The following is a 23,455-nucleotide window of genomic DNA, read 5'->3' as shown; positions in this document are numbered from 1 at the left end:
AGAGACCCCATAACCACATCGGGACCCCCTTTCCCACCCCTCAGTTGGTTTCTCCAAACACCCCTGAGATGCAACCACCACCCATTCCTCCCTTTTTCCTCATGCCAGAAGAACTTCTGAGGTCCCCATGGAATTTTCACCCCCAAGACACCCCATAGCCACATCGGGACCCCCTTTCCCACCCTCAGTTGTCCTCCCCAAACCCCCCCGAGATGCGACCACCACCGATTTCACCCCTCCTTGAAATCCTACAAGAATTTTTGAGGTCCCCATGGAATTTTCACCCCCCAGAGACCCCATAACCACATCAGGATCCCCTCTCCCACCCCTCAATTGGTTTCTCCAAACCCCCCTGAGATGTGACCACCACAAATTCCTCCCTTTTTCCTCACCCTAGAAGAATTTTTGAGGTCTCCATGGATTCGTCACTCCACAGAGACCCCATAACCACATCAGGACCCCCTTCTCCACCCCTCAATTGGTTTCCCCAAACCCCCCCGAGATGTGACCACCACGGATTTCTCCCCTTCTCCTCATCCCAGTAGAACTTTCGAGGTCTCCATGGATTTTTTATCATCCAGAGACCCCATAACCACATCAGGACCCCCTTTCCCACCCTTAATTGGTTTCTCCAAACCCCCCTGAGATGCGACCACCACAAATTCCTCCCTTTTTCGTTACCCTACAAGAATTTTTGGGGTCTCCATGGATTTTTCACCTTCCAGAGACCCCATAACCACATCGGGATCCTCGATGGGGGATCCTTCCTTGTCCCCCCAAACCCTCCTGAGATGTGACCACCAGAAATTTCTCACTTCATTGACATCCTGCACGAATTTTTGAGGTCTCCATGGATTTTTCACCTTCCAGACACCCCATAACCACATCGGGACCCCCTTTCCCACCTCTAATTGGTTTCTCCAAACCCCCCCGAGATGTGACCACCACGGATTCCTCCCCTTCTCCTCATCCCAGCAGAACTTTTGAGGTCTCCATGAATTTTTTATCATCCAGAGACCCCACAACCACATCGGGATCCTCAATGGGGGATCCTTCTTTGTGCCCCAAACCCCCCCCCGAGATGCGACCACCACCCATTCCTTCCTTCCTTGACATCCTGCATGAATTTTTGATGTCCCCATGGATTTGTCATCCCCCAGAGACCCCATAACCACATCGGGATCCTAAATAGGGGATCCTTCCTTGTCCCCCCAAACCCCCCTGAGATACGACCACCACAGATTCCTCCCTTTTTCCTCACCCTACAAGAACTTTTGAGGCCTCCATGGATTGTCACCCCCCAGACACCCCATAACCACATCGGGCCCCCTTTCCCACCCCTCAGTTGTCCTCCCCAAACCCCCCTGAGATGCGACCACCACCAATTTCACCCCTCCTAGACCTCCCACAGGAACCTTTGAGGTCCCCATGGATTTGTCACCCCCCAGAGACCCCATAACCACATCGGGACCCCCTTTCCCACCCTTAATTGGTTTCTCCAAACCCCCCCGAGATGTGACCACCACAGATTTCTCCCCTTCTCCTCATCCCAGTAGAACTTTCGAGGTCTCCATGGATTTTTTATCATCCAGAGACCCCATAACCACATCGGGACCCTCAACGGGGGATCCTTCCTTGTCCCCCCAAACCCCCCTGAGATGCGACCACCACAAATTTCTCACTTCATTGACATCCTGCACGAATTTTTGAGGTCTCCATGGATTTTTTCACCTTCCAGACACCCCATAACCACATCCGGACCCCCTTTCCCACCCCTCAGTTGTTCTCCCCAAACCCCCCTGAGATGCGACCACCACAAATTTCTCACTTCATTGACATCCTGCACAAATTTTTGAGGTCCCCATGGATTTGTCACCCCCCAGAGACCCCACAACCACATCAGGACCCCCTTCTCCACCCCTCAATTGGTTTCCCCAAACCCCCCCGAGATGTGACCACCACAGATTTCTCCCCTTCTCCTCATCCCAGTAGAACTTTCGAGGTCTCCATGGATTTTTCACCCCCCAGAGACCCCATAACCACATCGGGACCCCCTTTCCCACCCTTAATTGGTTTCTCCAAACCCCCCTGAGATGTGACCACCACAAATTCCTCCCTTTTTCCTCACCCTACAAGAATTTTTGGGGTCTCCATGGATTTTTCACCTTCCAGAGACCCCATAACCACATCGGGATCCTCGATGGGGGATCCTTCCTTGTCCCCCCAAACCCCCCTGAGATGCGACCACCAGAAATTTCACCCCTCCTAGACCTCCCACAGGAACTTTTGAGATCCCCATGGAATTGTCACCCCCCAGAGACCCCATAACCACATCGGGACCCCCTTTCCCACCCCTCAATTGATTTCTCCAAACCCCCCGAGATGTGACCACCAGAAATTCCCCCCTTTTCCCTCACCCTAGAAGAATTTTGGGGGTCTCCATGGATTTTTCACCTTCCAGAGACCCCATAACCACATCGGGACCCCCTTTCCCACCTCTAATTGGTTTCTCCAAACCCCCCCGAGATGTGACCACCACGGATTTCTCCCCTTCTCCTCATCCCAGTAGAACTTTTGAGGTCTCCATGAATTTTTTATCATCCAGAGACCCCATAACCACATCGGGATCCTCAATGGGGGATTCTTCCTTGTCCCCCCAAACCCCCCTGAGATGCGACCACCACCCATTCCTCCCTTAATTGACATCCTGCACGAACTTTTGGGGTCTCCATGGAATTGTCACCCCCCAGAGACCCCATAACCACATCAGGACCCCCTTTCCCCCCCTCAATTGGTTTCCCCAAACCCCCCCGAGATGTGACCACCACAAATTCCCCCCTTTTCCCTCACCCTAGAAGAATTTTTGGGGTCTCCATGGATTCGTCACTCCACAGAGACCCCATAACCACATCAGGACCCCCTTTCCCACCCCTCAATTGTCCTCCCCAAACCCCCCGAGATGCGACCACCACAGATTTCTCCCCTTCTCCTCATCCCAGTAGAACTTTCAAGGTCTCCATGGATTTTTTATCATCCAGAGACCCCATAACCACATCGGGACCCCCTTTCCCACCCTCAAGTGGTTTCTCCAAAGCCCCCGAGATGCGACCACCACCCATTCCTCCCTTTATTGACATCCTACAGGAACTTTTGAGATCCCCGTGAATTTGTCACCCCCCAGAGACCCCAGAACCACATCGGGATCCTCAACAGGGGATCCTTCCTTGTCCCCCCAAACCCCATTGAGATGTGGCCACCATGGATTCCTCTCTTTTTCCTCATCCCAGAAGAACATTTGAGGTCCCCATGGATTTGTCACCCCCCAGACACCCCATAACCACATCGGGACCCCCTTTCCCACCCCTTAATTGGTTTCTCCAAACCCCCCTGAGATGTGACCACCACAAATTTCTCAGTTCATTGACATCCCACAGGAACTTTTGAGGTCCCCATGGAATTGTCACCCCCCAGAGACCCCATAACCACATCAGGACCCCCTTCTCCACCCCTCAATTGGTTTCCCCAAACCCCCCCGAGATGCGACCACCACAAATTCCTCCCCTTCTCCTCATCCCAGCAGAACTTTCGAGGTCTCCATGAATTTTTTATCATCCAGAGACCCCACAACCACATCGGGATCCTCAATGGGGGATCCTTCTTTGTGCCCCAAACCCCCCCGAGATGCGACCACCACCCATCCCTTCCTTCCTTGACATCCTGCATGAATTTTTGATGTCCCCATGGATTTGTCATCCCCCAGAGACCCCATAACCACATCAGGACCCCCATTCCCACCCTTCAATTGGTTTCTCCAACCCCCCCCGAGATGTGACCACCACAAATTCCTCCCTTTTTCGTTACCCTACAAGAATTTTGGGGGTCTCCATGGATTTTTCACCTTCCAGAGACCCCATAACCACATCGGGACCCTCAGTGGGGGATCCTTCCTTGTCCCCCCAAACCCCATTGAGATGCGACCACCAGAAATTTCACCCTTCCTTGAAATCCTACAGGAGTTTTTGAGGTCTCCATGGATTCATCATCCCCCAGAGACCCCTTAACCACATCGGGACCCCCTTTCCCACCCTCAGTTGTCCTCTCCAAACCCCCCTGAGATGCGACCACCATGGGTTTCTCCCTTCCTTGATATCCCACAAGAATTTTTGAGGTCCCCATGGATTTTTCACCCACCAGAGACCCCATAACCACATCTGGCCTCTTCCAGAAAGTTCCTCAATTGTCCCCTCAAACCCCCCCGAGTTGCGACCACCACCCATTCCTCCCTTTATTGACATCCCACAGGAACTTTTGAGATCCCCATGAATTTGTCACCCCCCAGACACCCCATAACCACATCGGGACCCCCTTTCCCACCCCTCAATTGTCCTCCCCAAACCCCCCCGAGATGTGACCACCACGGATTTCTCCCCTTCTCCTCATCCCAGTAGAACTTTCGAGGTCTCCATGGATTTTTTATCATCCAGAGACCCCATAACCACATCGGGATCCTCAATGGGGGATCCTTCTTTGTGCCCCAAACCCCCCCCCGAGATGCGACCACCACCCATTCCTCCCTTTATTGACATCCCACAGGAACTTTTGAGATCCCCATGAATTTGTCACCCCCCAGAGACCCCATAACCACATCGGGACCCCCTTTCCCACCCTCAAGTTGTTTCTCCAAACCCCCCCGAGATGTGACCACCACAAATTCCTCCCTTTTTCCTCACGCTAGAAGAATTTTTGAGGTCTCCATGGATTCGTCACTCCACAGAGACCCCATAACCACATCGGGACCCCCATTCCCACCCTTCAATTGGTTTCTCCAAACCCCCCGAGATGTGACCACCACGGATTTCTCCCCTTCTCCTCATCCCAGTAGAACTTTTGAGGTCTCCATGAATTTTTTATCATCCAGAGACCCCATAACCACATCGGGATCCTCAATGGGGGATCCTTCCTTGTCCCTCCAAACCCCCCGAGATGCGACCACCACCCATTCCTCCCTTAATTGACATCCTGCACGAACTTTTGGGGTCTCCATGGAATTGTCACCCCCCAGAGACCCCATAACCACATCAGGACCCCCTTTCCCACCCCTCAATTGTCCTCCCCAAACCCCCCCGAGATGCGACCACCACCGATTTCACCCCTCCTAGACCTCCCACAGGAACCTTTGAGGTCCCCATGGATTTTTCACCCCCCAGAGACCCATAACCACATCGGGACCCCCTTTCCCACCCCTCAGTTGTTCTCCCCAAACCCCCCCGAGATGCGACCACCACCAATTCCTCCCTTTTTCCTCATGCCAGAAGAACTTTTGAGGTCCCCATGGAATTTTCACTACCCCAGAGACCCCATAACCACATCAGGACCCCCTTTCCCACCCCTCAATTGGTTTCCCCAAACCCCCCCGAGATGTGACCACCACAGATTTCTCCCCTTCTCCTCATCCCAGTAGAACTTTCGAGGTCTCCATGGATTTTTTATCATCCAGAGACCCCATAACCACATCGGGACCCCCTTTCCCACCCTTCAATTGGTTTCTCCAAACCCCCCCGAGATGCGACCACCACAAATTCCTCCCTTTTTCCTCATCCTACAAGAACTTTTGAGGTCTCCATGGATTTTTCACCTTCCGGAGACCCCATAACCACATCGGGATCCTCAACGGGGGATCCTTCCTTGTCCCCCCAAACCCCCCTGAGATGTGACCACCACAAATTTCTCACTTCATTGACATCCTGCACGAATTTTTGAGGTCTCCATGGATTTTTCACCTTCCAGACACCCCATAACCACATCCGGACCCCCTTTCCCACCCTCAATTGTCCTCCCCAAACCCCCCTGAGATGCGACCACCACAGATTTCTCCCTTCCTTGACATTGTACAAGAATTTTTGAGGTCCCCATGGAATTGTCACCCCCCAGAGACCCCACAACCACATCGGGACCCCCATTCCCACCTCTAATTGGTTTCCCCAAACCCCCCCGAGATGCGGCCACCACCGATTTCTCCCCTTCTCCTCATCCCAGTAGAACTTTCGAGGTCTCCATGAATTTTTTATCATCCAGAGACCCCATAACCACATCGGGACCCCCTTCTCCACCCTTCAAGTTGTTTCTCCAAACCCCCCCGAGATGTGACCACCACAAATTCCTCCCTTTTTCCTCACCCTAGAAGAATTTTTGGGGTCTCCATGGATTCGTCACTCCCCAGAGACCCCATAACCACATCGGGACCCCCTTTCCCACCCCTCAGTTGTCCTCCCCAAACCCCCCTGAGATGTGACCACCACAGATTTCTCCCCTTCTCCTCATCCCACAGGAACTTTTGAGGTCCCCATGGATTTTTTATCATCCAGAGACCCCATAACCACATCAGGACCCCCTTTCCCACCCTTAATTGGTTTCTCCAAACCCCCTTGAGATGTGACCACCACCCATTCCTCCCTTTTTCCTCACCCTAGAAGAATTTTTGAGGTCTCCATGGATTTTTCACCTTCCAGAGACCCCATAACCACATCGGGCCCCCTCTCCCACCCCTCAATTGGTTTCTCCAAACCCCCCTGAGATGCGACCTCCACCGACTTCTCCCTTTGTTGACATCCTACAAGATCCTTTGAGATCCCCATGGAATTTTTACCCCCCAGAGACCCCAGAACCACATCAAGATCATCATTAGGGGGATCCTTCCTTGTCCCCCCAAACCCCATTGAGATGCGACCACCACCCATTCCTCCCTTCCTTGAAATCCTACAAGAACTTTTGGGGTCTGCATGGATTTTTCAGCCCCCACAGACCCCATAACCACATCTGGCCTCTTCCAGAAAGTTCCTCAATTGTCCCCTCAAACCCCCCCGAGATGCGACCACCACAGATTTCTCCCCTTCTCCTCCCCCACAAGATTGTTTGAGGTCTCCATGGAATTGTCACCCCCCAGAGACCCCATAACCACATCAGGACCCCCTTTCCCACCCCTCAATTGTCCTCCCCAAGCCCCCATGAGATGCGACCACCACCCCCAATCCCCTCCTATTCTCCTCTTCCCCACATTCCCGTTTCTCTCCCCCACGCTCCCGTTTCCCCGCTCACCCCCGCTGTCCCGGCAGTTCCGGCGGCAGCACACGGCGCTGCACAAGCTGAACGCGGCGGCGCTGCTGGTGACCTTCCTGCTGTGCCGCGTGCTGCTCTTCCCGTACCTGTACTGGGCCTACGGGCGGCACCGGGGGCTGCCGCTGCTGCGCGTGCCGGCCGCGCTGCCCGTGGCCTACAACGCCGCCGCCGCCGCCATGGCCGCGCCCCAGCTCTACTGGTTCGGCCTCATCTGCCGCGGCGCCTGGCGGCTCTTCCGGCCCGCGGGGACGCCGCCGCGGCCGCCGTGAGGGGACAGCCGGGGACAACCCGGGACGGACCCAGGGTGGAGCCGGGGGGGGCCCAGAGGAGATGGGGAAGGGTGGGGGGGATTGGGGGGGGCCTGAGGGGTGCTGGGGTGGCCTTGGGACACTTGTGGGACACCCTGGGGTGGCCTTGGGACATCTGTGGGACACCCTGGGGTGGCTCTGGGACATCCCTGGGACACCCTGGGACATCTGTGGGACACCCTGGGGTGGCTTTGGGACACCTGAGGGACACCCTGGGACATCTGTGGGACATCCTAAAGATTCTTGGGGTGGCTCTGGGACACCTGTGGGACACTCTGGGACACCCTGGGGTGGCCTTGGGACACCTGTGGGACATCCATGGGACACCCTGGGACACTCTGGGACATCTATGGGACACCCTGGGACATCCATGGGGCACCCTGGGGTGGCTTTGGGACGCCCTGGGGTGGCTTTGGGACATCCGTGGGGCACCCTGGGACATCCAAGGGACACCCTGGGGTGGCTCTGGGACACTGTGGGACACTCTGGGACACCCTGGGACATCCGTGGGACACCCTGGGGTGGCTCTAGGACACCCTAAAGAGTCCCGGGGTGTCCTGACGGGTCCTGGGGTGGCTTTGGGACACCTGTAGGACACCTGTGGGACATCTTTGGGACACCCTGGGACACCTTGGGGCACCCTGGGGTGGTTTTGAGACATCCCTGGGACATCCCTGGGACACCCTGGGACATCCGTGGGGCACCCTGAAGGGTCCTGGGGTGACCTGGGGACACCCTGGGGTGGCTCTGGGACATTGGTGGGACACCCTGGGACACCTGTGGGACACCCTGGGGTGGCCCTGGGACACCGTGGGACAACCTGGGACATTCTGGGACATCCCTGGGACACCCTGGGGTGGCTTTGGGACACCCTAAAGATTCTTGGGGTGGCTCTGGGACACCTGAGGGACACCCTGGGACATCCGTGGGACACCCTGGGGTGGCTCTGGGACATCCGTGGGTCACCCTGAAGGGTCCTGGGGTGTCTGGGGTGGCTTTGGGACACCCTGGGGTGGCTCTGGGGTGGCCAGGATCTTCTGTGGGGTGGCCTGGATGGTCCTGGGATGCCGTGGGGTGGCTTTGGGACACCCTGGGACATCTGTGGGACACTCTGGGACACCCGTGGGGCACCCTGGGGTGGCTTTGGGACACCCGTGGGGCACCCTCGAAGGTCCTGGGGTCTCCGTGGGTCCCTTTGGTGTCATCGTGCCACCCTTGGGGTCTCCTGGTGCCATCTTTGGGTCCCTTTGGGTCCCTGTGTCACCTTTGGGTCCCTGTGTCACCTTTGGGGTCCCTGTGTCACCCCTGGGTCCCTTTGGGGTCCCTTTGTGTGTCCCCCCCCCTCCCCTCCCCCATTAAAGATCTCTGGGCACCGCCGGGGACTGAGCCTCGTTCATGGGGGAGGGGCCGGGGAGTGACCAACGAGTGACCAACGAGTGACCAACTGACCACTGACCCCTGAGTGACCCTGAGTGACCCTGAGTGACACTGAGTGACCACTGAGTGACCCTGAGTGACCAATGAGTGACCACTGAGTGACCACTGACCCCTGAGTGACCCTGAGTGACCCTGAGTGACCACTGAGTGACCCCTGAGTGATCTCTGACCCCTGAGTGACCGCTGAGTGACCACTGAGTGACCACTGACCCCTGAGTGACCACTGACCACTGAGTGACCAACGAGTGACCAACAAGTGACCCTGAGTGACCGCTGAGTGACCAACGAGTGACCAACAAGTGACCCTGAGTGACCGCTGAGTGACCCCTGAGTGACCACTGACCAATGAGTGACCACTGACCACTGAGTGACCCCTGAGTGACCCTGAGTGACCCTGAGTGACCACTGACCAACTGACCACTGAGTGACCACTGACCCCTGAGTGACCACTGAGTGACCAATGAGTGACCAATGAGTGACCACTGAGTGACCAACTGACCACTGAGTGACCAATGAGTGACCACTGACCACTGACCACTGACCACTGAGTGACCACTGAGTGACCCTGAGTGACCATGAGTGACCACTGAGTGACCACTGACCACTGAGTGACCAATGAGTGACCCTGAGTGACCACTGAGTGACCCCTGAGTGACCCCTGAGTGACCACTGACCAATTAAAAATTCCAAGCCAATCAAACACTACAAATGGAAAATCCAAATGAATAAAAAAATTCCAATTAAAAAATCCAATTAAATAAAAAATTTCAAGGGACGGAAAAAATTTGGAATAAAAAATTCCGAAGAAACGAAAAATTCAAAATCCATAAAAATTCGGAATAAATTAAAAATTCCAAATTTAAAAAGAAAGGTTAAAAAAGAGGAATTCCAAATAAAATATTTCAAGTAAATAGAAAATTCCAAAAAAAGGAGAAAAATTTTAAATAAAAAAATCAAAATTAAAAAAAAATCCAAAGAAATGAAAAATATTCCAAGTAAATTTAAAAAATCCAAATAAATGGAAAATTTTAAAAGGGGAAAATTCTAAAAAAAATCCAAATAAATAAAAATTCCAAATCAATGAAAAATTCTGAATAAATAAAAAAATGCAAATAAAAAAAATTCCAAATAAATGAAAAATTACAAATCAAAAATTCCGAGTAAAATTAAAATTCCAAATTAAAAAAAAAGGTTAAAAAAGAGGAATTCCAAATAAAATATTCCAAGTAAATAGAAAATTCAAAAAAAGAAAAATTCCAAATAAAAAAATCAAAATAAATTAAAAAAATTTAAAATCAAAAATAAATGAAAAATATTCCAAGTAAATAAAAAAATCCAAATAAATGGAAAATTTTAAAAGAGGAAAATTCTAAAAAAAATCCAAATAAATAAAAATTCCATATCAATGAAAAATTCTGAATAAATAAAAAAATTCCAAATAAAAAAAATTCCAAAGAAATGAAAAAAAAAGAAAAATTCCAAATCAAAAATTCCGAGTAAAATTAAAACTCCAAATCAATAAAAAATTCTGAAAAAAATCCAAATAAATAACAAATCAAAAAATCAATTTCAAAATTCCAAATACAAAATTCCAAATAAATGAATATTTCTGAATAAATGAAAATTTCCCCATAAATTAAAAATATTCCAAATAAATGAAAAATTCTGAATCAATGAAAAATTCCAAACCAAATGAAAAAAATTCCAAATAAGTTAAAATTCCAAATCAATGAAAAAGTCTGAATATAATAAAAATAATTTTAAAAATCCGAATAAATTAAAAAAAAGCTAATTAAAAAAATTCCAAGTAATGAAAAATTCCAAATCAATTTCAAAAATTCCAAATACAAAATTACAAAAAAATGAAAAATTCCCAATAAATTAAAAAAAAAAATTAAAAAATCCAAATAAATAAAAAATTCCCAATCAATTAAAAAAACCCCAAATAAATTAAAAATTCCAAATAAATTCTCAAAATTCCGAATAAATAAAAAAACTGGATCAGGATCCGGGATGGGCGCGGCGGGAGGGGGAGGAACGCGGCGGGAAATGGGATTTGGGGTCAAAAAAGGGATTTGGGGTGAGAAGTGGGGTGGGGGGGAACCAAAAAAGTGAGGAGACACCAAAACGTCTCCAGAAGAACCCAAAAATCCCAAAGAAACCCCAAAATCCCAAAGAAACCCCAAAATCCCAAAGAAAAGGCAAAAAAATGAGGAGAGGACCCAAATCCCCAATGAAACCCTAAAATCCCAAAGAAAAAGCAAAAATGTGAGGAGAGGACCCCAAAAATCCCAAAGAAACACCAAAATCCCAGAGAAAGGGCAAAAAAAAATGAAGAGAGGACCCAAAATTCCCAAAGAAACCCCAAAATCCCAAAGAAACCCCAAAATCCCAAAGAAAGAGCAAAAAAATGTGAGGAGAGGACCCAAAAATCCCAAAGAAACCCCAAAATCCCCAAAAAACCCAAAATCCCAAAGAAACCCAAAAATCCCAAACAAAGAGGAAAAAAAATGAGGAGAGGACCCAAAAATCCCAAAGAAACCCCAAAATCTCAAAGAAAGAGCAAAAATGTGAGGAGAGGACCCAAAAACCCCCAAAAACCCCCAAAATCCCAAAGAAACCCCAAAATCCCAAAGAGGAAAAAAAAAATGAGGAGAGGACCCAAAAATCCCAAAGAAACCCCAAAATCCCAAAGAAACCCCAAAATCCCAAAGAAACCCCAAAAAATCAGGAGGAGAACCCATAAAATTCATGAAGAGACCCCAAAATGGTGGGGAAACAAGTAAATTCCTAAAAAGATCCAAAAACCCCACAAGAAGACCCCAAAAAACTTGAGGAGACCCCAAAAAACTTGAGAAGAACCCAAAACTCCCAAGGAGACCCCAAAACCTTGAGGAGACCCCAAAAAACCCCAAAAGCTCCTGAAGAGACCCCAAAATCGTCGGCAATGAAGTAAAACCACAAAAAGTTTCAAAAACCCCACAAGAAAAATCCAAAAACCCAAAAAATATTGAGGAGACCCCAAAATCACAACAAGAACCCAAAAAGAAGAAGAAGACCCCAAAACCCAGGAGGAGATCCCAAAATCCCAAAGAAATCCCCAAAAATCACGAGATCCTAAAAACGTTAAGGAAAAGAAAACCCCAAAAAACTCGATAGGACCCACAAAATCAGGAGAAGACCCCAAAAGTCACAAGGAGACCCCAAAACCTTGAGGAGACCCCATAAAATCACACGGGAACCCCAAAACCCAAGAAAACCCCAAAATCTGCGTGGAGACCCCACAAAACCTCGAGGAGACCCCAAAACCTCGTGAAGAGACCCCAAAATGGTGGGGGGAAGTAAAACCACGAAAAGACCCAAAAATTCCCACAAGAAGAACCCAAAAAACCCCAAAAAATCTTGAGGAGACTCCAAAAAACCCCAAAATCCCAGGAGAAGACCCCAAAATGCAAGGAAACCCCAAAAGTCATCAGGACATCCCAAAAAACATTGAGGGAACCCAAAAAATCCTTGGGAGAACCCCACAAAAAGAGAAGAAGAACCCAAAACTCCCAAGGAGATCCCAAAATCCCAAGGAGACCCCAAAAAAATGCCAAGAGACCCCAAAAAACCAACAAGAAACCCCAAAACCCCACCAGGAGATGCCATAACCCCATCAGTGACCCCAAAACCCCTCCAGGAGACCCCAAAACCACCAACAGACCCCAAAAACCACCAGGAGACCCCAAAAACCCCAAGGAGTTCCTAAAAACCACTTGGAAACCCCCAAAACCCCAAGGAGATCCCAAAAACCGTCAAGAGACACCAAAACCCCTCCAGGAGACCCCAAAACCCTGGAGAAAACCCCAAAGAGCCACCAGGAGACCCCAAAAATCACCAGGGGACCCCAAAAACCACCAAGAAACCTCAAAACCCCACCAGGAGATGCCATAACCCCATCAGTGACCCCAAAAACACCCTGAGACCCCAAAACCACCAGGAGACCCTAAAAAACCCCAAAGAGATCCCAAAAACCCCGAGGAGACCCCAAAAACCATGAGGAGACCCCAAAAACCCCAAGGAGATCCCACAAAACCCTCAAGGAGACCCCAAAAAACACCAGGAGATCCCAAAACCCCACAAGGAGACCCCAAAAACCCCAAGGAGATCCCAAAAAAATGCCAAGAGACCCCAAAAACTACAAGGAAACCCCAAAAACCATCAGGAGACCCCAAAATCCACCAGGAGACCCCAAAAACTACCAAGAGACCCCAAGAAACCAACAAGAGACCCCAAAACGCCTCCAGGAGACCCCAAAAAACAACAAGAGAAATGAAAGAACCCCAAGGAGACCCCAAAAACCACCAAGAGACCCCAAAAAACCAAGAAGAAACCCCAAAACCCCACCAGGAGATGCCATAACCCCATCGGTGACCCCAAAACCACCAAGAGACCCCAAAAAACCAAGAAGAAACCCCAAAACCCCACCAGGAGATGCCATAACCCCATCAGTGACCCCAAAACCCCTCCAGGAGACCCCAAAAATCACCAAGAGATCCCAAAAATCGCCAGGAGACACCAAAATCACCAAGAGACCCCAAAACCCCCAAGGAGACCCCAAAAACCACCAAGAGACCCCAAAAACTCCAAGGAGACCCCAAAAACCCCAAGGAGACCCCAAAACCCCCAAGGAGACCCCAAAAACCACCAGGAGACCCCAAAAAAACCAACAAGAAACCCCCAAAAACCAACAAGAAACCCCAAAACCCCACCAGGAGACTCCAAAAACCCCAAGGAGATCCCAAACGTCCCACCAGGAGACCCGAAAAACCACGAAGAGACCACAAAAAAAAACCACCAAGAGATCCCAAAAAACCACCAAGGAGACCCCAAAAACCCTCGGGGAGCCCCCAAAAAGGCACAAGGGAAGCCCAGAACTGCAGTGGAGACCCCAAACCCCACGAGGAGACCCCAAAATCCACGAGAAGACCCCAAACCCCACGAGGAGACCCCAAGCACAGGGCCAGAGCCATTGGAACCTGGAGAAGACCCCACAGAAAGCACGAGACCCCAAAACCCTGGAGAGAACCCCAAAGAGCCACCAGGAGACCCCAAAAACCACCAGGAGACCCCAAAACCACCAAGAGATCCCAAAAAAACCCCAAGAGACCCCAAAACCACCAAGAGACACCAAAAACCCCAAGGAGACCCCAAAAACCAACAAGAGATCCCCAAAACCCTGGAGAAAACCCCAAAGAGCCACCAAGAGACCCCAAAAATCACCAAGAGACCCCAAAACCCCAAGGAGACCCCAAAAAACCACCAGGAGACCCCAAAAATCGCCAAGAGACCCCAAAACCCCACCAGGAGACCCTAAAAATCCACCAGGAGATCCCTAAAAACTGCAAGGAGATCCCAAACAACCACAAGAGGAACCCCCAAAAATGCCAAGAGACCCCAAAAAACCAACAAGAAACCCCAAAACCCCACCAGGAGATGCCATAACCCCATCAGTGACCCCAAAACCCCTCCAGGAGACCCCAAAACCACCAAGAGACCCCAAAAACCACCAGGAGACCCCAAAACCCCCAAGGAGACCCCAAAAACCCCAAGGAGACCCCAAAAACCACCAGGAGACTCCAAAAAACCAACAAGAAACCCCCAAAAACCAACAAGAAACCCCAAAACCCCACCAGGAGACTCCAAAAACCCCAAGGAGATCCCAAACGTCCCACCAGGAGACCTCAAAAAACCACGAAGAGACCACAAAAAAAACCACCAAGAGATCCCAAAAAACCACCAAGAGACCCCAAAAGACCCCAAGGAGATCCCAAAAACCCCAAGGAGACCCCCAAAACCCCAAGGAGACCCCCAAAACCACCAGGAGACCCCAAAAACCCCAAGGAGACCCCAAAAACCCCAAGGAGATCCCCAAAACCCCAAGGAGACCCCAAAACCACCAGGAGACCCCAAAAACCCCCAGGAGACCCCAAAAAACCAACAAGAAACCCCAAAATCCCACCAGGAGACTCCAAAAACCCCAAGGAGATCCCAAACGTCCCACCAGGAGACCTCAAAAACCACGAAGAGACCACCAAAAAAACCACCAAGAGATCCCAAAAAACCACCAAGGAGACCCCAAAAACCCTCGGGGAGCCCCCAAAAAGGCACAAGGGAAGCCCAGAACTGCAGTGGAGACCCCAAACCCCACGAGGAGACCCCAAACCCCACGAGGAGACCCCAAACCCAGGGCCAGAGCCATTGGAACCTGGAGAAGACCCCACAGAAAGCACGAGACCCCAAAACCCTGGAGAGAACCCCAAAGAGCCGCCAGGAGACCCCAAAAACCACCAGCGGATCCCAAAAACCCCAAGGAGATCCCAAAAACCCCACCAGGAGACCCCAAAAACCACCAGGAGATCCCAAAAAACCCCAAGGAGACCCCAAAAAACCCAAGGAGATCCCCAAAACCCCAAGGAGACCCCCAAAACCACCAGGAGATCCCAAAAACCCCAAGGAGACCCCAAAAACCCGAAGAAGACCCCAAAAACCCCAAGGAGATCCCCAAAACCCCAAGGAGACCCCCAAAACCCCAAGGAGACCCCAAAAACCACCAGGAGACCCCAAAAAACCAACAAGAAACCCCCAAAAACCAACAAGAAACCCCAAAATCCCACCAGGAGACTCCAAAAACCCCAAGGAGACCCCAAACGTCCCACCAGGAGACCTCAAAAAACCACGAAGAGACCACAACAAAAACCACCAAGAGATCCCAAAAAACCACCAAGGAGACCCCAAAACCCCTCGGGGAGCCCCCAAAAAGGCACAAGGGAAGCCCAGAACTGCAGTGGAGACCCCACAAACCCCACGAGGAGACCCCAAAATCCAGGAGGAGACCCCAAACCCCATGAGGAGACCCCAAAATCCAGCAGGAGACCCCAAACCCCACGAGGAGACCCCCAAATCCACGAGGAGACCCCAAACACAGGGGCAGAGCCATTGGAATCTGGAGAAGACCCCACAGAAAGCACGAGACCCCAAAACCCTGGAGAGAACCCCAAAGAGCCACCAGGAGACCCCAAAAACCCCACAAGAAGACCCCAAAACCACCAAGAGATCCCAAAAAAACCCCAAGAGACCCCAAAACCACGAGGAGACCCCAAAAAGCCCAAGGAGACCCCAAAAAACCAACAAGAAACCCCAAAAAACCAAGAAGAAACACCCCCAGGAGATGCCATAACCCCATCAGTGACCCCAAAACCCCTCCAGGAGACCCCAAAACCACCAGGAGACCCCAAAAACCCCCAGGAGACCCCAAAAAAACACCAGGAGACCCCAAAATCCCACCAGGAGACCCCCAAAACCACCAGGAGACCCCAAAACCACCAGGAGACCCCAAAAACCCCCAGGAGACCCCAAAAAAACACCAGGAGACCCCAAAATCCCACCAGGAGACCCCAAAAACCACCAAGGGATCCCAAAAACCACCAAGAGACCCCAAAACCCCAAGGAGACCCCCAAAACCACCAGGAGACCCCAAAAAACCACCAGGAGACCCCAAAAAACCAACAAGAAACCCCCAAAAACCAACAAGAAACCCCAAAATCCCACCAGGAGACTCCAAAAACCCCAAGGAGATCCCAAACGTCCCACCAGGAGACCTCAAAAACCACGAAGAGACCACAAAAAAACCCACCAAGAGATCCCAAAAAACCACCAAGGAGACCCCAAAAACCCTCGGGGAGCCCCCAAAAAGGCACAAGGGAAGCCCAGAACTGCAGTGGAGACCCCACAAACCCCACGAGGAGACCCCAAACCCCACGAGGAGACCCCAAACCCCACGAGGAGACCCCAAGCACAGGGCCAGAGCCATTGGAACCTGGAGAAGACCCCACAGAAAGCACGAGACCCCAAAACCCTGGAGAGAACCCCAAAGAGCCACCAGGAGACCCCAAAAACCACCAGGAGACCCCAAAAACCCCACCACGAGACCCCAAAAACCAACAAGGAGATCCCAAAAACCCCCGGAGACCCCAAAAACCCCAAGGAGATCCTAAAAACCCCAAGGAGACCCCAAAAAACCAACAAGAAACCCCAAAAAACCAAGAAGAAACCCCACCAGGAGATGCCACAACCCCATCAGTGACCCCAAAACCCCTCCAGGAGACCCCAAAACCACCAGGAGACCCCAAAAACCGCAAGGAGACCCCAAAAACCCCAAAGAGACCCCAAAAACCGCCAAGAGACACCAAAACCCCACCAGAAAACCCCAAAACCCTGGAGAGAACCCCAAAGAGCCACCAAGAGACCCCAAAAATCACCAAGAGACCCCAAAACCCCAAGGAGACCCCAAAAAACCCCAAGGAGACCCCAAAAAACCACCAAGAGACCCCAAAAATCGCCAAGAGACCCCAAAACCCCACCAGGAGACCCTAAAAATCCACCAGGAGATCCCAAAAAACTCCAAGGAGATCCCAAACAACCACAAGAGGAACCCCCAAAAATGCCAAGAGACCCCAAAAAACCAAGAAGAAACCCCAAAACCCCACCAGGAGATGCCATAACCCCATCAGTGACCCCAAAACCCCTCCAGGAGACCCCAAAAACCCCAAGGAGACCTCAAAAACCACAAAGAGACACCAAAAACCCCACAAGAAACCTCAAAACCCCACCAGGAGATGCCATAACCCCATCAGTGACCCCAAAAACACCCTGAGACACCAAAACCACCAGGAGACCCTAAAAAACCCCAAAGAGATCCCAAAAAAACCCCAAGGAAACCCCAGAAACCACGAGGAGACCCCAAAAACCCCAAGGAGACCCCAAAAACCACCAAGAGACCCCAAAACCCCCAAGGAGATCCCACAAAACCCCAAGGAGACCCCAAAAAACCCCAAGGAGACCCCAAAAAACCACCAAGAGACCCCAAAAAACCAACAAGAAACCCCAAAACCCCACCAGGAGATGCCATAACCCCATCAGTGACCCCAAAACCCCTCCAGGAGACCCCAAAACCACCAAGAGACCCCAAAAACCCCCAGGAGACCCCAAAAACCCCAAGGAGATCCCAAAAACCCCAAGGAGATCCCAAAACCACCAAGAGACCCCAAAAACCCCAAGGAGACCCCCAAAACCCCACTAAGAGACCCCAAAAACCCCAAGGAGATCCCACAAAACCCTCAAGGAGACCCCAAAAAACACCAGAAGATCCCAAAACCCCACCAGGAAACCCCAAAAACCACCAGGAGACCCCAAAAACCGCCAAGAGACCCCAAGAAACCAACAAGAGACCCCAAAACGCCTCCAGGAGACCCCAAAAACCAACAAGAGAAATGAAAGAACCCCAAGGAGACCCCAAAAACCACCAAGAGACCCCAAAAACCACCAAGAAACCTCAAAACCCCACCAGGAGATGCCATAACCCCATCAGTGACCCCAAAACCCCACCAGGAGACCCCAAAAATCACCAAGAGATCCCAAAAATCGCCAGGAGACCCCAAAACCCACCAAGAGACCCCAAAACCCACCAAGAGACCCCAAAAACCACCAGGAGACCCCAAAAAACCCCAAGGAGACCCCAAAAATCACCAAGAGATCCCAAAAAATCAACAAGAAACCCCAAAATCCCACCAGGAGACTCCAAAAACCCCAAGGAGATCCCAAACGTCCCACCAGGAGACCCGAAAAACCACGAAGAGACCACAAAAAAAACCACCAAGAGATCCCAAAAAACCACCAAGGAGACCCCAAAAACCCTCGGGGAGCCCCCAAAAAGGCACAAGGGAAGCCCAGAACTGCAGTGGAGACCCCAAACCCCACGAGGAGACCCCAAACCCCATGAGGAGACCCCAAACCCAGGGCCAGAGCCATTGGAACCTGGAGAAGACCCCACAGAAAGCACGAGACCCCAAAACCCTGGAGAGAACCCCAAAGAGCCACCAGGAGACCCCAAAAACCACCAGGAGACCCCAAAAACACCAAGAGATCCCAAAAAAACCCCAAGAGACCCCAAAACCACCAAGAGACTCCAGAAACCCCAAGGAGACCCCAAAAACCCCAAGAAGATCCCAAAATCTCACCAGGAGACCCCAAAAATCACAAAGAGATCCCAAAAACCCCAAGGAGACCCCAAAAAACCAACAAGAAACCCCAATAAACCAAGAAGAAACCCCACCAGGAGATGCCACAACCCCATCAGTGACCCCAAAACCCCTCCAGGAGACCCCAAAACCACCAGGAGACCCCAAAACCACCAGGAGACCCCAAAAACCGCAAGGAGACCCCAAAAACCGCAAGGAGACCCCAAAAACCCCAAAGAGACCCCAAAAACCGCCAAGAGACACCAAAAACCCCACAAGAAACCTCAAAACCCCACCAGGAGATGCCATAACCCCATCAGTGACCCCAAAAACACCCTGAGACCCCAAAAACCCCAAGAGACACCAAAAAACCAACAAGAAACCCCAAAATCCTATCAGGAGACCCCAAAAGCCCCAAGGAGACCCCAAAAACCACCAAGAGACCCCAAAAAACCAAGAAGAAACCCCAAAATCCACCAGGAGATGTCATAACCCCATCAGTGACCCCAAAACCCCACCAGGAGACCCCAAAAATCACCAAGAGATACCAAAAAATGCCAAGAGACCCCAAAAACCACAAGGAGACCCAAAAAAAACCACCAGGAGACCCCAAAAAACCAACAAGAAACCCCAAAACCCCACCAGGAGATGCCATAACCCCATCAGTGACCCCAAAAACCCACCAGGAGACCCCAAAACCACCAAGAGACACCAAAAAACTCCAAGGAGACCCCAAAAACCCCAAGGAGGCCCCAAAAAACCACAAAGAGACCCCAAAAAGGCACAAGGGAAGCCCAGAACTGCAGTGGAGACCCCAAACCCCACGAGGAGACCCCAAAATCCATGAGAAGACCCCAAACCCCACGAGGAGACCCCAAAATCCACGAGGAGACCCCAAAATCCACGAGAAGACCCCAACCCCATGGGCAGAGGTTTCAGCCCACGGAACAAACCACCGGCTTTGTGTGAAGCCGTACAAACCACGAGAGTTTGAGCAGGACGACGGTCGGTTTGTCCCAGGGTGAAAAAGCGGAATTTTGGGGTTTTTAGGATGGATATTCAGGAGGCAGGATGGAGGGATTTGGGCGTGCCTCGTCCTTCCTCTTTCTTCTTCATCACCTCCATCTTGAGTGTGATATCGGCACGTTGGGATTGGTTTGGAGTGGACACGGACTGTCCAACATGGGTGGTAGGAACAAAAAAATTATTGTAAATAAAGGACAGGCTACGAGAGTTTGAGCAGAATGACGGTCGGTTTGTCACAGGGTGAAAAAGCGGAATTTTGGGGTTTTTAGGATGGGGGTTCAGAAATCAAGATGGAGGGATTTGGGCGTGCCGCATCCTTCCTCCTTCTTCTTCTTCATCACCTCCATCTTCTGTGCGATGCCGGCACGTTGGGATTGGTTGGGAGTGGACACGGACTGTCCAACATGGGTGGTAGGAATTACAAAATTATTGTAAATAAAGGACAAACCACGAGAGTTTGAGCAGAATGATGGTTGGTTTTTACCAGGGTGAAAAAGCGGAATTTTGGGGTTTTTAGGATGGATGTTCAGAAATCAAGATGGAGGGATTTGGGCGTGCCGCGTCCTTCCTCCTTCTTCTTCTTCATCACCTCCATCTTCTGTGGGATGCCGGCGCTTTGGGATTGGTTGGGAGTGGACACGGACTGTCCAACATGGGTGGTAGGAATTACAAAATTATTGTAAATAAAGGACAAACCACGAGAGTTTGAGCAGAACGACGGTCGGTTTGTCCCAGGGTGAAAAAGTGGAATTTTGGGGGTTTTAGGATGGATATTCAGAAATCAAGATGGAGGGATTTGGGCGTGCCTCGTCCTTCCTCCTTCTTCTTCCCGGCCTCCATCTTGAGTGTGATATCGGCACTTTGGGATTGGTTTGGAGTGGACACGGACTGTCCAACATGGGTGGTAGGAACAAGAAATTATTGTAAATAAAGGACACGGGGTTGTTGGTGTAAAATGTTGGCGTGACATCAATGGTGAGAAGAGTGACACGAACCGACTGCCAGAGAGACCTGGGCGGGTCAGGGACGGAATGGAAGAGATGAGAGACAATAAACAACCTTGGGAAGAGAGCCGAGGGATTCCGACTCCTTCTTCAGGCTGGGAAAAAAGAATTTCTGACATTCTCGGGGTCTTCTCGACCTCAGAGATTCCGAGACGCCGAATCCATGGATTTCCAAGGGTTGGAAAAGGAGGCACCGAGGAGAGAAGGTCCACGTGGAAGGTGACATCACGGGATTGTCAAAGCCTGGAGGAGTCACCCCTCCTTGGTGTCACCTCGTCCTTGGTGCCACCCTCACCTCAGTGTCACCTCCTCAGTGTCACCAACCCTGGTGCCACCCTCACCTCAGTGTCACCTCCTCAGTGTCACCAACCCTGGTGCCACCCTCACCTCAGTGTCACCTTCTCCGTGGTGCCACCTTCACCAGGGCCACTCTCGCCTCGGTGTCACCTGCTCAGCGTCACCGACTCTGGTGTCACCTTCCCCTCAGTGTCACCAACCCTGGTGCCACCCTCACCTCAGTGTCACCTCCTCAGTGTCACCAACCCTGGTGCCACCCTCACCTCAGTGTCACCTTCTCCCTGGTGCCACCTTCACCAGAGCCACTCTCGCCTTGGTGTCACCTGCTCAGCGTCACCAACTCTGGTGTCACCCCCTCCTTGGTGCCACCTTCGTTAGTGGCACTCTAAGCTTTGTGTCACCTTCACCTCAGTGTCACCGACCCTGGTGTCACCCTCACCTTTGTGTCACCTCAGTGTCACCGACCCTGGTGTCACCCTCACCTTTGTGTCACCTCCTCAGTGTCACCCTCACCTCGGTGTCACCTCAGTGTCACCAACCTCAGTGCCACCCTAACCTTGGTGCCACCGTCCCCTCAGTGTCACCAACCGCGGTGCCACTCTCACCTTTGTGTCACCAACCCTGGTGCCACCTTCACCTCGGTGTCACCTCCTCAGTGTCACCTCCTCAGTGCCACCCTTACCTCAGTGTCACCTCTTCGGTGTCACCTCCTCATTGTCACATCCTCAGTGCCACCCTCACCTCGGTGTCATCTCCTCAGTGTCACCAACCTCGGTGCCATCCTCACCTTGGTGCCACCAACCTTTGTGCCACTGTCACCTCAGTGTCACCGACCCAGGTGCCACCCTCACCTCCGTGTCACCAACCTCGGTGCCACTCTCACCTCAGTGTCACCTCAGTGTCACCAACCTCATTGTCACCCTCACCTCAGTGTCACCTCTTCGGTGTCACCTCCTCATTGTCACCTCCTCAGTGTCACCCTCACCTTGGTGCCACTTCAGTGTCACTAACCCTGGTGCCACCCTCACCTCAGTGTCACCAACCTCAGTGCTGCCACCCTCACCTCAATGTCACCTCCTCAGTGTCACCTCCTCAGTGCCACCCTAACCTTGGTGCCACCTTCCCCTCAGTGTCACCAACCTCAGTGCCACCCTTACCTCACTGTCACCTCCTCGCTGTCACCTCCTCAGTGTCACCAACCCTAGTGCCACTCTCACCTTTGTGTCACCAACCCTGGTGCCACCTTCACCTCGGTGTCACCTCCTCAGTGTCACCTCCTCAGTGCCACCCTTACCTTGGTGTCACCTCCTCGCTGTCACCTCCTCAGTGTCACCAACCTTAGTGCCACTCTCACCTTTGTGTCACCTCCTCAGTGTCACCAACCTGGTTGCCACCCTGACCTCGGTGTCACCTCCTCAGTGCCACCCTCACCTCGGTGTCACCTCCCTGCTGTCACCCCCTCGGTGCCACCCCAATCTCCCCCCTCCCCCCGCGCCCGGAATGTCCCCAAATGTCGCAATGCCACCCCCGCCGCCCCTCCGGCGGTGACGTCACCGGGGTGTCGCAATCCCCGCGCGGATTTGGGGCCGCTTCCCCTTTTCCCGCCAGTTTGGGGACACGGGGGGAGGGGACGGCGCCACTCTGGGGACAGGGACTGGGACGGGGGGGGACAGGGAGGGGACAGGGACAGTGACAGGGAGGGGACAGTGATGGGGACAGGGAGGGGACAGGGAGGGGACAGGGACAGGGGTCAGGGACAGGGAGGGGACAGTGATGGGGACAATGACAGTGACAGGGAGGGGACAGTGATGGGGACAGTGACAGTGACAGGGAGGGGACAGAGTGGCACAGGGACAGGGAGGGGACAGTGACAAAGAGGGGACGGGGGTGGACAGGGACAGGGAGAGGAAGGGGACAGGAAGGGGACAGTGATATGGGGACGGGGACAAGGACAGGGACAGGAACAGGGAGGGGACAGTGATAAGGACGGGAAGGGGACAAGGACAGGGACAGCGACAGGGACAGGGAGGGGGACAGGGAGAGGAGGGGACAGTGACAGGGACAAGGAGGGGACGGGGAGGGGCTGGTGACAGTGACAGGGGCAGGGAGGGATCGGGGAGGACAGGGACAGGGAGGGGACAGGGACAGGGAGGGGACAGTGATGGGGACAATGACAGTGACAGGGAGGGGACAGGGACAGGGACAG

The 23,455-nt window shown here is 52.1% G+C and overlaps 1 protein-coding gene across 3 annotated transcripts in view; it reads left to right on the top strand.

Moving 5' to 3' along the window:
• TLCD3B (TLC domain containing 3B) overlaps positions 1–7,429 on the top strand; it is a 32,812-nt gene extending 25,383 nt beyond the window's left edge. For all 3 annotated transcript variants that reach the window (XM_064400917.1, XM_064400916.1, XM_064400918.1), the window contains one exon: positions 7,113–7,429. In XM_064400917.1, the coding sequence (XP_064256987.1) occupies positions 7,113–7,385 (273 nt within the window). In that variant the 3' untranslated portion in view covers positions 7,386–7,429. The remainder of the gene's footprint in view (positions 1–7,112) is intronic.
• Positions 7,430–23,455: the final 16,026 nt, after the last annotated feature.

This window comes from Passer domesticus, chromosome 30 (genome assembly GCF_036417665.1).
Source record: "Passer domesticus isolate bPasDom1 chromosome 30, bPasDom1.hap1, whole genome shotgun sequence".
Lineage (NCBI taxonomy): Eukaryota > Metazoa > Chordata > Aves > Passeriformes > Passeridae > Passer > Passer domesticus.
Note: the sequence above shows the minus strand (reverse complement) of the source record. Positions and strands in the feature narration are given on the sequence as shown.